At 34.3% G+C, this 21,267-nt stretch overlaps 1 protein-coding gene across 1 annotated transcript in view; it reads right to left on the minus strand.

Annotated features, from left to right (window-relative positions):
* PRKAG1_2 (5'-AMP-activated protein kinase subunit gamma-1) overlaps positions 1 to 20,269 on the minus strand; it is a 44,223-nt gene extending 23,954 nt beyond the window's left edge. Inside the window, exons 1-5 of the mRNA XM_012937508.3 lie at positions 20,158 to 20,269; positions 16,244 to 16,286; positions 15,254 to 15,354; positions 14,979 to 15,165; positions 5,087 to 5,265 (exon numbers count right to left, since the gene is read on the minus strand). Of these exons, the coding sequence (XP_012792962.1) occupies positions 5,087 to 5,265; positions 14,979 to 15,165; positions 15,254 to 15,354; positions 16,244 to 16,286; positions 20,158 to 20,244 (597 nt within the window). The 5' untranslated portion in view covers positions 20,245 to 20,269. The remainder of the gene's footprint in view (positions 1 to 5,086; positions 5,266 to 14,978; positions 15,166 to 15,253; positions 15,355 to 16,243; positions 16,287 to 20,157) is intronic.
* Positions 20,270 to 21,267: the final 998 nt, after the last annotated feature.

The raw sequence follows: 21,267 nt of genomic DNA on the forward strand, positions 1-21,267 counted from the left end.
TGAATAGTTGATGTATTCGACATTTTTACAAATATAACTGGAAGATCAATTCTAAAAATCATTACGGTAATTTGCTTAGTTAAAATGATGAAATTATCTTTAAAAAAAAGCACTGACTAAATCAGGCTAGAAGTGGTGATTACAGTCGTAGTAGCACATGTAAATTATTCAAATAGTTTTATCTGGACAGTATGAATAGATCGATGATAGACAACTATACATTTAGTTTTCTGTATACTATAGACTAAAACAATTGGAGGATATGCTACTTTGAAGGAATAAATACATGCATAAACGTGGGTGTTTCAAAAAAGAAAAAGAAAAAAAAAAGACGTTCATGTGTTTCGAGTTGCTTTTCTATCCTGCCAACCTTTGAAAGAATTGAAATGAAATAAGTTACATTTTAGGGAGAAATATCGATCACCAATACTTCCTTATACTAATTACATAGAAATAATACTATTACTAATCAACAATGCATATCAAACAATACTGTGTACGGATTTACACAAATTAATACATTTCACTGATGAATAAAACGGATTTTGTGGTAAAATAATATATCTATTATACATCATGTAAAGTGTCTATGTTTTAAATATTGAAACCTAACAACGAACAGAAGTCAGTCAGCTACAACGTAGGACCAGGCACATATATGCATCGGTCCAAGTTGTCATACCTTATTAACACAACAAGATGGACATCGGATTCATAAAAGTAGTTAATTCAGAGGTGGTAATATATAAAAGAAAGATCGCAATAAGGAAATAGTACAGGAAGAAAAAATTAGTTCGTAGAAAGAAAGATATGAAGCGATTTTAATCTCTTAGTTTAAGAGAAGACAGAGAGTGTATACACCGACGCCACTGTGATCGATTCTGAGCCTTGTCACCGAGAGACTCTAACCATTGGTTACGATAGTCACGCGGACCCCAACTAAGTAGTCTGCATCTACCAACATGGCTCAGACTACAATTTAGTGACTTCAAGCACTGATGCCACGTTTTGGTTTGGCCGCCCCTCCTTGTAGCAATGCTTATGTGTTTAAATAAATAAATAAATTGAAAATGTTGGCAGTTGACTAATGATTCAGTGATAGTTGTGCTTGTTGTGAAACGTATGCATTTTGAGTTGAATCCTATGTTGAATTGTGAAAGCACCTTATTAAAAATTTACAACCTAGAATGAAATGTCTGGTCAGTTTTCTTTGTTTTACTCATTTTTCTCCAGGTGACATCTGGTCGTAATGAAAATCAACTCTGAATTTACATTTTGTTTATGACTGTAGTTTCTACTAGAAATTCGAAATTCGATTCTGCTTCCTGTAGATTTATGATGTGAGCTAAACATGAAACCAACTATAAACATTGTTCACTTTCTACATAACTTAGCTTATAACGGCTGACTATTGTCGTCAGTGTTTCACCTACCAATTTACTATAATAGCCTGCTTAACAATGTGACATCAGTTTATGAAATCACTGACTGACTCATGCTTGTGGATCCAGACTACTATATGGTTCAAGACCACGCGATAACCGCCATCAGTGGTTGGAGACGTTGAGTGACATGGCTCAAGATTTGGAGGAGTGGTGACTATCTGCATCTTCTGTACATACTTCCTTTTCGAACTACATTCTCAATGTTTTATATATTGCACTATGATTACTACTTTAATTATTCGACTTATTTACTATTCATTTCGGGGAGCGGACATAGTTTGACAACTTAGGTTGATACATTCAGGCGATCACAGTGATCAGCGATTCGGGGATATAGATGATGTGGCACAAAAATCAGTCATAGTAATATAATCCCACTCATTATCAATCTTCTTCCCCCAAATGCTGAGTTAAGTTGATTCCAATTCTTTTTTTTAATTTCTCATTGCTATGGCATTCTTTTGCCTATGAATTACTTCGTCGAGTGTAAATTGTACAATACAAGTGCATCATAATAGTAGTTCCTTTGAATAAGCTCCCAATATTCCGATATTAATCTTATTATAATTTGTGTATTTGAAGATAAAAATGATCGTTTCTGTAAGTGAAACATCGGCGAATGGTGACTCGACATCAAGAGAAAGGGTAAGTTCGTCATTTACATTTACTCCTTATATGTAATCCATGAATTCAAAAGTATCATGTAGGTAATTTATGCATATACGTTTTCTTACGGATTCTAGATTCACTAACCACTTTGCTATGGAGTGGTAGAGGGATTCGAATATATCAAGAATTGATCGGAGATGTAGGCCAGGGTTGAGTATTTTAGGCAAGTCATATAATCGTGGTATTATTGATCCTGTTGGCTTTAAGCGCTCATAGATACCTCCGTTAATTACATGATCATTTTTCATCCTCTTCATTCGGTTACTTTTCGATCATGTAGGTCTTGTTCCTCTCATTGAAATTTTTTTAGAGAATTCGGTGTTTTGAATGTCTCAATGGGTATATTTCGTTTACTGAGAAAAATTCCAAGAACCCTTCGAAAGTAAAGGGACTTAATGGATTTCTGCATTATGTCAAACGTGCTGAGGGGAATGCGAATTTTAACTTTCATGATTGAAAATTGCTTCATCAAACCACAAAAACCAACCTCCACAGCATTAAATCAAAAGCAGTCTAGTTTTATTTGTACCCACCACAGTAAAGAGTATATGTAATACCTCCCGCCATTAGGACAATCATAATACAATATAAGTTAGAACCACTCAAAAACCATGCTCTTAACTGAGATCTGCTTGCTTGCAAGTAGTGAAAGAAGACAATGTTCAATCTAGGAACTCTTACTGATGATTACCAAAGCACGACATAACGTTAAATACATAAAGTACAACATTATATTATATTATCAGGATGTTTACATCTATTTTTAAGTTATAGACATTACTGACAATGATTTATCATCATTCTGTGATCAGATTTCATAATTAAAAAATGTTAAAAGAATGCATCAACCAAATGGGCATAATCTAGGACATCAGCTTTGGTATTTTCCCATTGTCGATGTTAAAGACAGTAAATGACCATTCACTACTGGGATATGAGAATACTGAAGGCATTGACTCGATATTGCCAATTAAAAACGTTAACCAAAGTTGAACAGTGACTATCAATAAAATCCAGCGCGTGTGTTTCGTCCTATTTACAACTAGTCAGTTGGATGAACTCATATTTCAGTATTGAGGTTCGCAATGAAATCTAGGTAAATCAAGCTGATGAATCCTAAATGGATCCCACTGATAGTCACTATTAAACTTTAATAATACTCTGTTCATTTTACTTTTTATTATTATGTGTATTGTACAATATAAAGTTATAATAACAAGAACATTTTTTGCTATTCAAAAATTCTATGCTACTTAATACATAATAAGTATGATATGAATATAAGCGTATTTAGAAAATCCTCCCAATCTATAGACAGCTCATATATGTATATCATAGATAGTTATAGATAGATATACAAGTCGCATGATCGAGGTAATGTTATTTAATATATACCACTAGAAATAGATATAAAGTACCATGATTGCATGAGTAAACAATTTTCAGTTAAGGTGTGTTTGAAAAGAAAAAGACTTACGAATAGGATGTGGTAACATGTACGCTAATTTGAAGAGATGAGCTGTCTTTCGGTATAATCACAAAATTTAATGCAAAAGCTTTGAATACTAATTGTGTGTGTAAGAAGATTTAAAATGGGAATTCCTTTGATTGAGAAATCATTTAGAATCATGAAACAGAACAACAGTGGTGCTCATCTCAGACTCCGTAAAGGATCAAACACAAGGCCATCAACCTTTGAAGTAAAGGTATTACTTTTAGTTCGATGAGTTCCCAACCAATAACTCATATTTTCCTCTTTCGTTAAGTCATAATATGGTGCCACAATCATCTATTAGCGACTGAAAGACGAACGTCTTAACTTTAAACCCCTGCCTTACTTTAGTTTCAGTAACCGAGTCATATAATTTGTCTTCATGAAAACGATGTGAAGTAGCGCAGACTACATGTATTAACGCTTAATCATTGAGAACAAGTTGTCTGTTTAAACAGCATGTAGGATACACTTTCAACCGAAGAGAACATATATAGGTTGTGTTCTTGATTCAACCGGTGTATCTTAAAATACATTATTCTTATCATCATACTTCATGACAAAACATCACTTTATTTTCTGTTACACACATTTAATGGTATCATACTATAAATTAATGAAATAGGTAGATGTTATCAATTTAAAGTCAGTACATGGTACAAGCGATCTTGGGGTTACGATTACAGAAATCTCCCTTAACAATAATAATAATAATAATAATGATAATAATAATAATAATAATAAATATTACATTACTAGTGGTCGACCCCTAGGGCAGTTCATGAAGTTTTGGTAGAAAGTCAGGATCGAAAGACTTCAAGTAACACTGATATCAAAAATGATTGAAGTTGGAAACGTTGGCTACTAGATTGCAACTCAATATTAGTTTGAGGGTTAAGAGCTCTGGACAACGTTCGAAGATCTTAGCTTCGATCCCTGAAATGGTTGCGTAAGAGGTGCTATACTAAGAAGGAATCGATTTTTAATACTATATGAATCCCAATGTTGTTACTGAGATGAATCCAGGTCATGATGTGAATTATCCTCGAAAACTGATGATAAGACACACTTACCAAGTACAGATTAGCGTACTTCGGGATTTGAGTCATACCTTATGTGTGAGGGCCAGTAATACTACCTACCTGAAGAAACTGAAATAGGTGAACCAGGACTCAAACCTGTGACTGGCTGAAAGTTTAAAGAATCAACCACCGACCCAAACCGATATAGTTACATCAAATTTTAAACTGAGATTGCACATATGAGCAGGTCATTGAGCCAGCATTTACAGTCTTCCTATTCAAATCACTACATCTTAACAAAATAAGCACAGTAAGCACCTTCGAACTGATCGCTGTAAATCTCCTATAGTAATAGAAATGATATCAATAAGTATACCTTAATATTGGCACACGAAAAGACAATGAAAACAACAAACAATGTGAAAAGAAGGTAACATTTACTATTAACAATAACTTACATGAATATGTAAATATTTCAGTACACGTTTATGTGTTAATATGTGCAGTGGATTTCCACTGATTGGATCAATCACAGGAAGACGATGAACTTTATGCCTGAGTAACATACGTACAGCATCTAATAAAGTACTTTCAGGTGTGATGAAAATTAATGAACGTTGATATTCTGTTAATTGTTCTATGAACATACACAAATATATATCCACGTACACAGATATATAGTAACACGTAAACAAGAATAGAGAAAAGAGTAAACAAAAAAATATAATAAATAAGGTTTTAGACGTAAGTACAAAAAAAATAGGTTTACATCATTTTGATTCATCTATTCAGTATGTTACTTAAATTTATATCAGTCAGTCAGTAACAACGTGGAACTTCGTACGTACATACATCAGTTCAAGTTGCCATACCACATTAGCACAGAAATACAATTGTCAATTCAAATCCCATAGTGGTAGAGGTAGTAAAAGTATAAGCAGTAATTGGAAACATTAGGGTTTGAAGATGTTATTCAAGGAGTATAATACAGTGAAATAAACTCAGAAAGAAAATAAAGGACATGAAGAATTCAGAAGATTAGAATTTGGGAGAACACAAAGGATGGATGCACCTGCACCATTCCAAACGATTTTCAGTCATGTCATTCAAGGTCTCTAACCATCGGTTGCTATCGTCTCACGGATCCCAACCAGGTAGTCTACATCTACCAACATGACTCAGTCCACTTGTCAGTGACCTCATGGATTTGTACCATGTTTTGGTCTGGCCGCCCCTAGCTTTCTTCCAACCTACTCCTACACTATAAAATATCGCACGTCGAGGCAGTCAGTGGTTGGGTTGTGCATACGTAACACATGTCCCAGCCATCTCAACTGATGAAGTTTCATTACTTCATCAATTGATTTGCCATCCTCAAAAGTTATATGAACCTTTCGAAAGAGTACAGATAAGACAATGTTGAAAACTTTGTACACGATAAAAGAAAAGTTTTCTGAAGTTTGAAATCCGAATAATGATGATAACAATAAGACAAATAGCGAACAAAATGGACGTTTTATGTGTATAAATCCTTAATTATTCATATCTTTGAAAACTAACTCAGTAACCAGGTGCTTATTTATGTATTTAACTATGTGCCACATATTTTTTGTATGAAAGCAAATACGATAGTACCAAGTTGCACAAATCAACTATCATCCAGTGGTTAGTAATTGAATGGTTAAACTGCTTAAATGATAAATTCACTTGGTGTTATTTTACTTGTATCTTCCCATTGTTATTTAGGACTGCAATTGATCAGTCTCTTGTGAGGATTGCCTCGATATGGCCTTAATTCACGAGCTTTTTAAGCAAAGATGCATAGTGGCTAGAAGTGGAATGAACATCAACTCTACGATACAGATACATTCAGCTGACGAGTCCCGGATAGGACGAAACGCGCGTCCTGGATCCCACTGCTAGCCAATATCCATCTTTGCTTAAAATGCTTAAATAGTATTTCCAAATAAATGTAATTAGGTATTTCTATGGTAAGTTAACAGGACAGAGTATTGACTATTGAATAATCTTATCAAATTCAAATTGGAGTAAACGAATTAATCCATGTTCAACCAATCGGTGCTAATGGACAAAGTCAAGTGCTAGAACAGTTTTATGTTGATTTTGAATAAACTTTAATGTTTTAACGTTGTATCTTTCTTGTTTTATGTATTATAATGTAGATTGTTCGCTCTCAACTATTGTTCTGATTTGAGAAAAGTCAAGTGTAGTGTTGTCGCTCTAAGGAAATAATAGACAATAAAAGAAAATAACAGGTTTAAAGAATATGACCTCGTCTCGAAACTTCAGTAAATGTTTGGTTTTTATTTATTCATAAGGTCATATATATTAGAATCCTGACTTGTCCTATGATGTTAATCGGAAGCTAAGGTATGTCATCGATTAATTCACTTCAATAAATAAATCTCTATGTTTATTTATTTTATTTATTTAAACACATAAACATTGGTACAAGGAGGCAACAAATAGGTATGCGCCACATAAATCATTTGATATGTGTGAGGACTGGGATACTGTCCAGGTGCCCAAACCGAACCACGTGGTTTGCTTAGGGGGCCACACCCCGAGCCTTGGACCTAAAGGTCTGATCCACAAGGCAATGGAGCATCGTGAGGAGATGCAGTCCCATGGTAGCCAGTGACCAACGATTGGTTCATACACCATTTGCTCCTTCAGGATACTGGAGCCCATGTGCACCATTGTTTTGGAATTTGGTTAAAGCGCCGGACATTCGCTTTTCGTCCTCTCATTTTCGCAAACAACAGTAATGCCATGAGAAGGCAGTGAAAAGGACTTCCCTAGCAGAGGCTGTATACACGTGGCCATGTGAGAGCGTTTCGAGAGGGAGGGCGGGCCCACCCCACTCTCGGCCATACCAGGGCATTTGGGGGCAATCTCTATGTGATCATTTAATAAAGTTTGATCCTAAACTAATGTGGATATTTATACATTTGCTTTTTCATATACGTAGACCATACAAAATGAACTTTTCATCATTGATTATATACATTATCATTCAGACCAAAGGAATCTATATTACACAAAATGCAGAAAACCATTTCAAGGTTACAGTGTAAAAAAGATGAAACAAAACAATATTGATCATAAACAAATAAATAATTTTCTTTTATTGAATAGTTATGTAATCCATTTTACTATTTGTTACTATGCTTTATTTCAATACTATTTAGATTAATTAAACACTATGCTGTGAATTAATTTTAGTATAGTGTGATTTCTTCATTAAATAACGTGTGTTTCTTTTATGGAACCTAGAATGGTTTTCTTTGGTTTTACAATTTGAAGTTCAGTTTGCGAATTGATCAACTAGTCTATATACACAGTTCATTTAGGTAACAAGAACAAAACGCAATTGAAGTACAAGAACTTCTACTAAATAATAGTCAATATATTTTTAAATGAACACTGATTCTCTATTATAGTTGACAGTTTAATGGTTAGGGCAGGTGAATTTCAGCTAATAAGTTAAAAGTTTGAGTCCCACTTTATTTACTTCGGTTTCAGCAGCTAGGCAATATCATTAACTCTCACAATAGGAGTGTGGCTTGAAGTCAAGTTCACGAACTTGAATCGGGTTATTATTCATTTCATTAACCGGTAAGTGATGAAATAATAATAATAATAATAATAATAATAATAATAACTAATATCCCACTGGCATAAGTGACTTGTTTGCTGGAGTATGAATAGGTTGAAAAAACTTAGAGGTAACCAAACCAAGGCCTATGATCGAACCATAAAATTATTGAGTGGTGGACTGAAACTTGATGATAGGTGGAGAGTATCGAACAGTGATCCGTGCATAGATTGTAACCAATGGTCGATATGGCTCAGAATCTATTCTAACGAGCATACACAGTCATTCTTTTACCTTCCTTATATGTTTAGTCTTAAAATTACTTAATACTTTTCTTCTTCTGCAAATTTATTCGTTTTTTTCCAAATTATTTTGTCTATGTGTAATAATTACCACTACCATTAATACTGAAATGAAGAAGAAGATTTGTATCTCAGGTCAATGCTTTTAGCATTGTTCAGTTCTCTAAGTTAGACAGTTTAATTGCCGAGCTGTCATTATCGTTTTGCACAATATTATTAACGCTTTATATAGAAGTGAGCTCCTTATTTATTCCACCAGCATTTGTTTTAATCATTTCATCTTGCTATACTGATAAGTTGTGACAATGTGAACTGATGCACATATGTATCAGGTCTTACATTGCTTATGACTGAATGACAAGTGACTTGGATTGTTATCCATATTATATACATATAAGTAGATTAACTTATATACAGAATAATATGGAACAAAATTTTAATGATTAATTTTACAGATTAAGGTTAACTTTTCACTTGCAAACAAAGAAAAAACAAACATATAGAATATAAATAGTGAATTAAATGACCCAATTCAACATTGAAACTTTAATCTTATGAATTTACATCAGAGAAAAAGGTAACGAATATAAAAATTACAGTAAATTTATTTTTCATGTCTATATATATACAGCACGGATTCAAAAAGCTCGCTTGGCTTTTGCCAACTTACGTCACTAAATGTGGCGAAGTCGAGATATCCGTCTATCAATTAAGCGACGAGTATACTGCGTGGCAGTTCGTTCTGTTCTACTTTACGGCTGAGAAACGTAGTCATTAAGAGTAGAAGATACTTGTAAGCTACTGGTATTTGACCACAGATGCCTTAGAAATATTGCTGGCGTCTGCTGGGATCACCAGGTAAGTAATAGTGAGGTTAGACTCAAGGTATTAAGGAATGATGGCAAGCCAGTCGATGAGGTTGTGAATCTTCATCTACTGAGATGGTTGGGCCACGTGTCGCGTATGCTTGAACACTGTTTACCCTGTTCATCTTGTTGTGCTGATGAGGTATGGCAACTTGGACCGATGCCTGGTCCTACGTTGTAGCCGACTGACTGACTGACTAATATATACAATGAAAAACTTTTTTTTTAAATCATAAATTTACACCAATCAGTAATTATTCATTTCATTAACCGGCAAAAATAAACAAACTTCGTCGGTGATGTGAAGTATATTATATATTTCTTTGAACACATAAAAATATTGGTAAAAAAGGGGATACCGAATACACAAGTGTCAAACAAGTCATTTGATTTGTGTATGAACTGTGATATTTCCCGAGTGCTCAGACCGAAGTAGGCGATGTGAAGGGAAAGTGGTGTAATATGTCTGCATTTTGTTCAAAACAAACAAGTGAATTTCCGTAACTTTTTAAATATCTATTTCAAAATCAGATTAATTTGAAAAACTATTGAGATGATAATGGTTGTCAAATCAAGAAAGTTTACTGTTGTTAAGTGATTCACAAAAATTTGAACATAATGAGAATAAGGATATTTCATTTAGTCTCTATGATACCATTCATCCATTGCTGTCAGTGATAAATTTTCATCTTTAACTTGGTTGAATTCAGTTATTCATAGTATCTCGTACGAATTCTCGTATTAAATCACTAGTGAGTACGAAATTACTGAGAAATCGAAAACTAGAACGAAAGATTTCCCCAGTACTTATTGTCCCGTGAAGATTCTCTAGTTGAAGTCTGAAGATGATTTATAGTAAGTAAATTAATGCTATTAGTGTGAGATCTCAATATTTGATAACTATAAATATGCTCTACACCAACTGACCACTTCCAATCTTTTTTTATCCAAGGGGACAAATCGATGGTGGTTCGAAATGTAAAATCCAATTCTCTTGGTCAATACAGGTTAGGAATCTAATAGAATATTTTGCTTTGCATTCTCAGAGCGAGATTCTGTGTTTCTCCCATAAATAATTTATCAAATGAGCCATAGTAGCGCTACCCATTGTATATCCTTTAGTTTTAGGGATGAAGAATTGGTGTCACACTGTACAGCAAAATAATATCTCGCAGATATCAGAATATTTCAAGAATTGAAACTACCCCATTAGTCAGTAAAAATTCCGTTAATAAACGTGAACCGATTCAGGCACTAACCACTTTGTGGTGTCAAGCTAAATATAAATGAAAGCCAGTGTATGAGGTCATAGCAGAAAAATTTCCAACATAATCAGACGTCCTTTGATAGTATTTAATCTTTGAAGCTTACCTAACCTAGTAGAACTGAGATGGATTGTGGCTACTGGTAGGATCCATGATGCGCACTTAATTCTATCTTGAACTTTTCATGTAGATGTAGATGTATCTCAATATTGAAGCTTACAGTAGGACTTAAAACCAGTGAAGTTCGCTTCAAATGCCAACTAGTTTCCACTGAGCTAATGGGTTTAGATACCCACTAACACCAACACTAGGATGAAGATAGATCTGGCTAACGATCTTCAGTAAGATTAAATCCACGTCCTAGATTTCATTACTGGCTACAATATAACTTGACTATATACATTTATTTTTATCAATCGTGGTGGCTAACACAAGTATTACCTAGGCTCAACTACAATCAACCTATATATGCAGTGGTGACTGAAGTAAGTGTAGGTGGGACAATAGGCAAGGGATGATTAAATTACAGTGATATAAATTTGTTGAACCATTGACTGATTTTTTGAACCATATTTATAGATCCAAACTATGTAGACCGGAATCAGTGCACCAATCATGATGTAATCACTTTTTATCTTCTACTAAATCTTGACTATTCAATATTACTTCATAATTTATGCAGCGTGAATTTACGCACCCATTTTAAACCATTTTCTGTGTTTAGTTTTTTTCACTAACAATGATACTAATACTTTTACTGTTCGAACTCATTTGCGATTCTTGTCAAGTTCATGTAACTGTGCAAAGAACTGTAAACTGTCTACAGACATAGCCCTCTGTATGATGAAAATAAATGATCGAAGGATTTGAAGTAAAATAATATTCCATCACCCATTGGTTTTCAATTTTCGACATATATCCACTTCATTTATGAAATCATTGACTGATAGTCTGAGATATTTAAGTTGTAACCTGGTTGGCTGTGGCCCCATACCATTGTGGTCAGTAGATGGATATCTTACGAGACAATGGTTCAAAATTAATATCAATGGCTTAGATGCATTTGTTTCACATTTTTTTACTGAATCAGGAGTCTCTGTATTGTCTTATACTTTTTAACTAATTAATTCTCCCATTTCGAATCATATTCCCTTATTTTTTGATTTTTTTTCATATCACTGATACTACACTTCTTCCACCTTGATATTTATCTTGTAAAATTTCATCTTGTTATGTTCATGTGGTACGACAACTTGAAGTAATACATATGTCTTAAGTTATAAATTGAATATCTCTGATTGACTATTCACTTTAATATCTCAGAATCTTTGTTAGTTTTTGTAAGCAATGATGGATAGTGGCTAGCAGTGGAATCCAGGACGCGCGTTTTGTCCTATTTGGGACTCGTCAGCTGGATGTATCTGCATCTCAAAGAGTTGATGTGCACTCTGGGACTCGAACCCAGTACCATTGGCTTCTAACGCTATCGCGTTATCCACTCAGCTACTGAGTCCTGATAGCCACATGCTTGTGCAATGGGGTGAATTTGAATTCAATTGGTATTGTTTGGCTTGTATCTTCCCATTGAGGTTTAAGACTGCAATTGATCAGTCTGTTATTGGCATATGTGCATACTGTGCGTATGCCTTGATATTACCTTAATTCACAAGCTATTTGTAAGCAATGATGGATAGTGGTTAACAGTGGCTTTGTCTGTGATATTACAAAGTCGGGCAGCTTGATCCGATCCCCTATTGTATATATCTCTATTGGTATATTAAATACATTTTCATTCACAAAATGTTATACATGCGCCAGAGATAAGTTCAGTAAGATACACCAAATGATATTGATGACAATGTCAAACTAGACAAGGTCACTTTGTCCAAGTTTATTAATTCAATGAAATTTAAGGTCAAATAATGGTGAAAACAAAGATGAAAAATAAATAATTCATCAGACAGTATTCAATTATTATCAAGGTTATCAGATTTACATTGTTTTATCTTACATAAACAACTTTAAAAAAATCTATAGAAATGAACATTTTGTATGAAAGGTGATAGACTCAAAAATTCATCTAGAATTTTCTACACTAACAAGTAATATCACAAGTAGTCACTATAAACAGATTAGTATAAGAACCTGTTAGGTCTTGATAAACATAATGAATGGTAACTTTTGGGATCCTTTTTATGGACCAATACTAAACGTATATTTTTATCCCATAATTGTTAAATAACTAAACTATGAATATTCATGTCCCTCTTATTCTGAGCTTCATTTTGACCTATGAGCCATTATTATACGTTTTACCATTATTGATTTATGCCCTGTCTATTAGTCCACTGCCTCACACATTCACAGCCACATTTGGCTATATCTTGTATAAATGTTATTTCCTATTTTATGCTACGTTGTGGTCTGTTTGATTGGTATATCAACTCAGTATGTTTGAAATATAAGGATTCATATTGCAGAGGCTGAGATTGGTGTTCTGAACTAAACTGACTGGGCTAGGCGGAAAGCAGGGCCAGTCAGAACTCTAAGCTGCTCGTACGTGTTTTACGCATCCTTGGTCCGATCGATAATTTACTGCTCCCTAATTGGCGGTCGCAAGATATAACAGAACCAGTTTGATGGATACACTAAGTTGAATTACTATTAGTTTTACCTTGTCAAAAATGATCAGATTATAACCATTTTTGGACAGAATTTGTTCAAATTTATTATTTCCCTAGAGTCAGCAGAAACGATCACCAAGTATCAATGAATGTTATATCTGTTTAGTCCTTAGTTGTGATAGAGTTTTGCCAATTAAGAGTTTCCCGTTGACCATTTCAAACCTAGACTGTGGAATCAATCAAATCCAGGGAGCGTTGGACAATGACTTTACTTTAATATGAAACTCTTTAGCAACTTGAAACCACTGTTCGACCATCAAGAATAAGACCATGGACTTTTGAGTTGGAATCTGACTGTCTAAAGATAAAGAGTTCGTCGTAAAACCGGAAGGATCCTAGAAACTCATTTCTAAAGAGCCCTGTAGTAGGACAAACCAGCTGTTTAAAGTTCCACGATTTCCGATGGCTACTAAGATCATGTTAGTCCAATTTCAAATGAACTCTACTGACTTACAAACCCAAAATTTTAAATTATTTGCCATTGTTTCATATTAAAGTCGTTTGATTGCAATGGGAAAACATCTTTCCAAATAATATTCATTGAAATGGTAAACATCTTCCAAACCGAAATACCTTGTAGTTGATATTGATAGGATTCATTCACTCGATCACATAATTACACGTGCAAATAATTATGGAAAGTGTGATACGTTAATCTATGAGGAATTGTTAAACATTATGGACACCAAAAACTACGTCAAGTAGTGACATATTAAATCCCCATATAATAATTGTAGATAGATGGTTTGACTAAACAAACTTAATTACATAGAGGTTTCTAACATACAATTAATATCAAATCGGTTAGAGTATGAGAACTTATAAATTTTTAAGTTTAAATTAACCATTACGTGTTGTTGTATGACAGTGTTTGAATCCATTCACCAACAGGGCGATACCGTTTAGAATCGGTACTGATGAGACAGATGCATCCACTCTTATATTAGATCTTTGATTTTAAAGTTTCCTTTAAAATATTTCTTCGCGTATTATGTCGTTTATCACTTATCTTTTCTTTCACAAGCGCTGATACTATTGTTACTTCTAAAACTTTGACTTTCATCTCGATAATTTCATCACGCTGTCCTGATATGGTACGTCGGCGATCTAGACCAAGGTCGACAGTCAAACATTTCGTGGACGAATATGTCATGAACTGATTTGGTAGCTTTTAGTTTTCCCTTTTTGCATAAGCCATTCACACTTAAAAATTAAGTTAATATCAAACCTATAAAGTCTAATGAGGTGATCAACCTTTATGAAGAAACTGCAAATGAATCTTATCCAGATTCGTAAATGCTGCTCCCTCCCCTCCCCTTAAGTTTTTTACGGAACAAATGGTTTTATAGGACGTAAATCTGAATTTCACATAGAAAGCATAAGTGTTTACTTCAGACTCTCAGATAGCCCTGATTATGCTGTTATATTCAAGTTATAGCTATCCAGCTCATGAAACACAATACTACCACCAACATTAAGGGTATACACATGAACTATCACGGGCTGAACCTAGAGTCTACAGGTTTTGAGGAAACAATGTAAGAATATGACGACTACCACTTACAAATCAAAATAATCTTTCTAAAACTCTCTTTATCTAAAATAAACAATTACCTCTCCATGTTTTAATTTGATGCTTTTCTAATTCAGTCATTGGTTGATCTGGTGAACGATAGTACCGATGTAATATGCGTATGAAATCCGTAATAGTCAACATGCCAATATGTTTCTGTTCAGTGGAATCCCACAATATAGCTACACGTACACCATTGTAAACTAAAGCGAAAAATGCTTTCTTTACCTATGTAAAGAGAGGAGAGAAATAATCATTAATGATGATGATGGTGAACGAAAAATGAATGAATATATGCATAGTTAATCACACTTACATTCAATGTGACATCGAACACGACTAATTTGGCACTCAATGGAATTAGATCATAACAAGTGTGATTTTTTAAAAATATTTTATAAGCTTTATCAGGATCAGCTGAAAATCAGAGAGAAGAAAACGCATAAGAGCATTAACATTGGGAGAAAAATAAGAACAACAGCAGGACGTTCAGTTAAGCAATAACAAAAAAAGTGAGCGTGAAAGATGATGAAAGTGACAAGGAATTCTGATGGATAATTGAACGGCTGAAGCAGTTAACTTCCAATTGATAGACTTCTGGTTCGAATCCTGATTATTATTTCATACAGTATAGGCAATCTAATAGTAGTATCATTATCCCAGACAGACGAAAATCGTTGATAGATATCGATTAAAAGTAAAATTATCAGTTAATTTAATATGATAACTGCTCAGTTAACATTTCATTGTACTTTGATTAATCCTGTTACCATTTATTCCTGTACGTGATATTACTGTATTCTGATAACTAATTATTCACTTAGATCTGGAATGTATTAAGCGGTAAATTTTCTTTTGAAGTTGTTTATGTTATTTATGCTTCACAGATCAATTTCATCTTTTCAATAATCGGAGTCTAACTAGGTCAAGAAGATTGAGGGAATAGTACTAAAGTTCAGATTACTATCGCGTTAATATATTTCGAACAACAGAGAAAGGTGTACGTTATAACAGGAACAACAAATTCTTATTTGATCCAAGATATAACAAACGTCTGAACTAATCGATCACTTTATAGTAACAAATAAGCTGATTACGAGGTGAAAAGTTAAATAATAACTGTTTTTACATGTTCAAATCCCATGAAAAGCATCGGTTCCCTTAAAATTACATATGTAGCTTATTGATCAGTGGCAAACCTACATTCACAGTTATTTATTAATTGCCATCAGCCAGTTCATATCATATCATATATATATATATATATATATATATATATATATATATATATGCGTACTAAACTTACATAATTCTTCGACATGCACAAAAGTAGCTGGTGATTCAGTACCCTGAAAATGAATAAAGATATTAAAAAAGCGGAATATTTAACTGCTTTAATTAAAGAATGACAATATAATTGAAATAGCAATAACTAATGAAGACAGTTTTATTTCTGTATAGAGTTCATCAATTGACTGTGATTGCATCTCAGTCATATATGTTAACATTCTTTCCAGTAAGACTTAAACTTATCAAAGAATTAGCATTTAGTTCAGTTACAACGGTTACATTGATTATTGGTAGAGCATTTTACTACAGACTCATCAGAAAAATCATAGACATACTTAATACTTATGACTTGTTTTGACAGTTTAGACACTGAACATTTAAGTCCTGTTTTAATTTAACGATTTTTGAGAACTAAGAAACTATTGTTGGTCTGTGCATACATCAGTGGCTTATAACAAACTATGTAACCGAATATATGATGGCTAAACTCCATTCGCCTTTTGGTATTAGTATACATATTTTGACAAACCCGTGTATTCCTACATGACTGCTTTGTACTATTCTGAAAATCCTCTATAGTAATACAAGCCAGTAAGATGAAAATTGAAGACTGAAAGCTTATCTACAAGAGCATTGTTTTCTTGATCAATTGCTTAATTTTAGGGATTAGCAGCGTTAATCCTGATCAACGTAGACCTCAATCAGTAGGTCGTGGGTTAATACTCTGTTCCATCTACTTTACGGTTTGTAAGGTTAAGTGGTGTTACAAGTCCCATAAGAATCATGTGTCTCAAAGGTGAGTAAATAAACCTTCATTATCAAATGAATTACAATAACAGCCATAAATGACTTAAAGCCTGGTAGGAAAATGTGTTGCTGTACCAAGAATAGCACGAGATAAAATCAACAAGATGAATACCAACCGAAATTTAATGGTGCGGTAGTGGTAATAATAATGAGAAAGACTGAACACTAAAAACATAGCACAAAAAGACGAAGTGAAACAGTACGTATGAAGAAATATTGGAATCTAATAGTTGAAGGACGAACAAGAGTCAATACATCTGTTGTAACTACTTCTAATTTATGTCACCCAAAGTCTCCAACAACTGATTATGGTTATCACACGAATATTAACCAGGTAGTTTGAAGCTACCAATATGGCTTAGTGCAGTAAAACGAGAAACCTATGTCTTTAGTGTACTACTAAAAGCAGAGTGGTGGCTCAATGCTTTTAGCGTTCGACATCCAGCCACTAAGTAATGGATTTACAACCCACGCCACTTCGGCTTGGATAGTCGCGTAGAATTATTAGTCCTCACACTCGAAGTGTGTCTCATATCCAAGTACCTAGTGAACGAGTTAGTTTTCTATTTACTATTATGAATCTTGATGGAAAAAGCAGACAGAACTTTGGACAGTAACTTCTGCAACTGATCATCAAGTTTGACTAGTGTAGATTTGTGCCAGGTTTTATGTTGGCAGTACCTATGACTGTGACTAGTATTAATGTGAATTAGTAGTATCTTAAACATAAACAAAAACTATATATGTTGATACAAGTGTGTAGCGCGCTGCAGGCAGAATAATCACAATTCAACCAGGAAACTATTCGAGGATAGGGATGAGATGCCAAATAACGAAACTGTTGACCATTAACTACATAAACATTACGAATACATGTAAACTGCCGTTTCCAGTTTAAAAGCCTACTGTTTACAGTATTCAACGGTCATTACTGTAAGACCTAGTGCAGATGTGTATCAGTTTAAGTTGCCACATTTTACATCCGAATAGTAACATGAATAGTCAGTTCTCACACTACCAATCAAACACTACATGAACTTATGAGATGATCTGGTTTGAAAGGCCCTGGCCTTTTTTAACCTACTTTCAATCCAGTTAGCATTGGGCATAGAAAAAAGCAGTGGCTTGCCATACGTAATTCACGTCCCAGCCACTTTAAATAGTGAAAATCAGTTTATCCAACATATTTTTCATTCCACTCAGTTCTCCAAAATGTGACCTATGCATTGTTTGCACTACTGTTTCAAAAATGTTTGTGACCTGACGCTATTAACCTGTCCATGTAAACTATCTTTGAAGAGCATTTTCGTGGTTGACATTAACTAACCCTTCTTTTTATCTTCAGAACTGATTAAATTTTGCACAGTCGGCAGTAAGAATTCGCTCCTTCACCTTAAATCGATTGCTTCTGTTCATCTATCTGACTTGCTTAGAAAGGTAAGACTTCAGTAAACAATCATGTTGATATTAAAGAGGAAGGATGTATTTGTAAAATCTCAGCGGAAGAATTTGAAGTAAATCTAACGTTTCGCCTGGCAATCTGGTCCAAGCTTTTTAAAGGAAATATCATCATGTTGATAGTTTTCGTAACAATCAAATAAACATATTATGGTAATAGCTGTGATCAAGTTTGTCAGTCGGTCTAACCATTTCAATGAAAACAAATAAATAAACTTATACTCAGCACTCTGAGCCACATACTGAAAACATATTTTCTTGCTCTTTATAATTAAATATCTATTTGTGCAGTAAATTAACCTCTTAAAAACGCAAGTTCTAAGTACTGAAGGAGAGAATAACGTTACACTTAATTACTTTCACTTTGGAGTGGCTGTCTATAGCTTTTTTAGATCTCGGATGACTGTCTTGATAACTATGGATAGTATACTTTTATCATTTGTCTAACAGTTCATTACTACAATTTAGTGAATGACTGTAGTTCATAAGGTGCATACATAGGTCACAAAGGCCAGAACCACTAGCAATACTATAATTTAGCTTCCACGTAAGTAATTCTCTAGTTTCATATCCGGTTTGTATGATCTCAATCTCTACTGATAAAACCCGATATTTCATGCAATCAGTTCCCTTTATGAATGTAATTAAAGCCAGAACAAATATTGATGCAGTATAATACGAATTCATCACATTTCATGGTTTCTCGTCAGCTGCTTACAACCAAATACGTATTAGAATTTTACATAGAGATAAGAAATAGTATGGAACAATTGACATGAGTGAATGTAAAGGATTGGAATGACAAAGGTTATCAACGATAACTATATATTTGGTTGCAAGCAGCTGACGAGAAACCACGAAATACAATGAATTCATATTATTCTGCATCAAGATTTGTTCTAGATTTATTTAAAGCCCTGATAATTGTTATTAACTACCTGTCCGTAAACCGCGAAAATTCTAAGTACTGGAGAATAGACACAACAATAAATATACATGCAGCCTTATACATCAGTGGGATACAATAGGGCAAGCAATAATTTCGCTACTTTCACGTAAAGGATTCCAGAGTGAAGGCCGAATAATGCTTACCCCATTGTAGATAAATTTTGTACTCCAAAAATATACCGAATGGCACGAAAATGAATTACAATACACCAAGCAAATATGAAAGTTGCCCATTTTTGCATTCTGACACTGGAAACTTTATTTCTCGACTTTTACGAAAATTTTGTAAGTTTTGGGTAAACTTGGCGAAAACTACAGTAGAACGTTTTGGGGAAATAGCACACAAAACCCTAAATCTTTTCAGGCCTGAAGAAACTCAAAAGCTTTTTGGGTACATTTTGTGTTCTTCCCAATACCTTCCCCAAACTTTGATGGAAACTACGGGTTTTCGTATGGATTTGGAAAAGACTATAAAATTCCCCAAAATCAGGAGACTGGGGAACAGTATGAAATTCTGTTACACCAGTGAAACCTAACTCTCGTCGAACAGTACACCAATATTAAGGTGGCAGTGCGATGACAAATGTTTGTTACTACAAAAACAACAGAGCAGAAAAAAAGGAAACAGATTTTTATTCTGATTCCATGAACCGCAGAGATTACGTTCAAAAACAAAACACCTTACTCGGCATATAGATACAATTTACAGATACAGACCTTACAATTGTCCCAAACAACCATATACTTTTCGCCGCTAACGCTCTTGTTGCGCACGCGACCTTCAGTGTGAGGACTATTGTCCATAGGAAATCTGGTGACCCTGAGATCTAAACCAGGCGCTTCAACTATGCACTTCAAACCTATCACTTCCAAGCAAATCTACAAAACCCAGTGATCCCTAGCATTGATTAAGTCTAAATGGCGCATATCATTTTCCTCAATAGGTACTAATGTGCGAATTATGAGAACTACCTTGATCCTTTATTGATTACGATAGTCACTTGGACAAGGTGGGCTACCTAGGGCATGGATCAAGACAACTCCCATCAAACTACAAACCTATCAACCTCATGACTTTTATGAATCAAGTACTACAAAGAATAAACAAAAAGGTCATAATGACAGTCGTGAAAGCCAACAACTTGTTAAATGACGAACAAAATCACTTCAGGTAGGGAGTATACTGCACAATAAAACTTATGGCAAAAAGTTGTAGTGACCTACTTTTATCAAAAGAACGCGATTGGTTTAATGGAAACAATTATTATTATAACCAATTGTACCACGGATTGTTTCACTGTAGTAGTTTGTTTAACTGTACCAAAATACATACATTCTTCCGTTGATTGTGACCTTGCACGAATTCGGTTACGCTCAGTAACCACACTTGTAACATGGCGCGATCTCGGTATTCTTTCGATACCACGAGATCGCCGACAAATACATCTCGACTACGGCCACCAACTGCCTTCTGATATTTTACTTACGGGGGATCTTATCGGTTAGCTGACACGTAGTCTTCCTGTAGTGGTGATCACAGTCAACCGCGACTTGACGCCACACAACAAGGTTTTAGACCGGGAGGTCAGGTAATGGAAAATCATTGAGTTTTATTTACTTAGACATCAGCAGAGAATTTGATGAGGTGCCAAAAAATAGACTACTCTTTTAAATGGAAAATCCAGGCACTAACGTACCTCTACTTAAGTGGATTAGCGATTTCTTGGTAGGTCGCTGGCAGGAAGTACGAGTAAATTTCAAGTGCTCAATGTGGAAATCAGTGCTTAGTGCAGTTCAACAAGGCTCTGTCCTGCTTATTTTGCTTTT

This window comes from Schistosoma haematobium, chromosome 3 (genome assembly GCF_000699445.3).
Source record: "Schistosoma haematobium chromosome 3, whole genome shotgun sequence".
NCBI classification, from domain to species: Eukaryota; Metazoa; Platyhelminthes; class Trematoda; order Strigeidida; family Schistosomatidae; genus Schistosoma; species Schistosoma haematobium.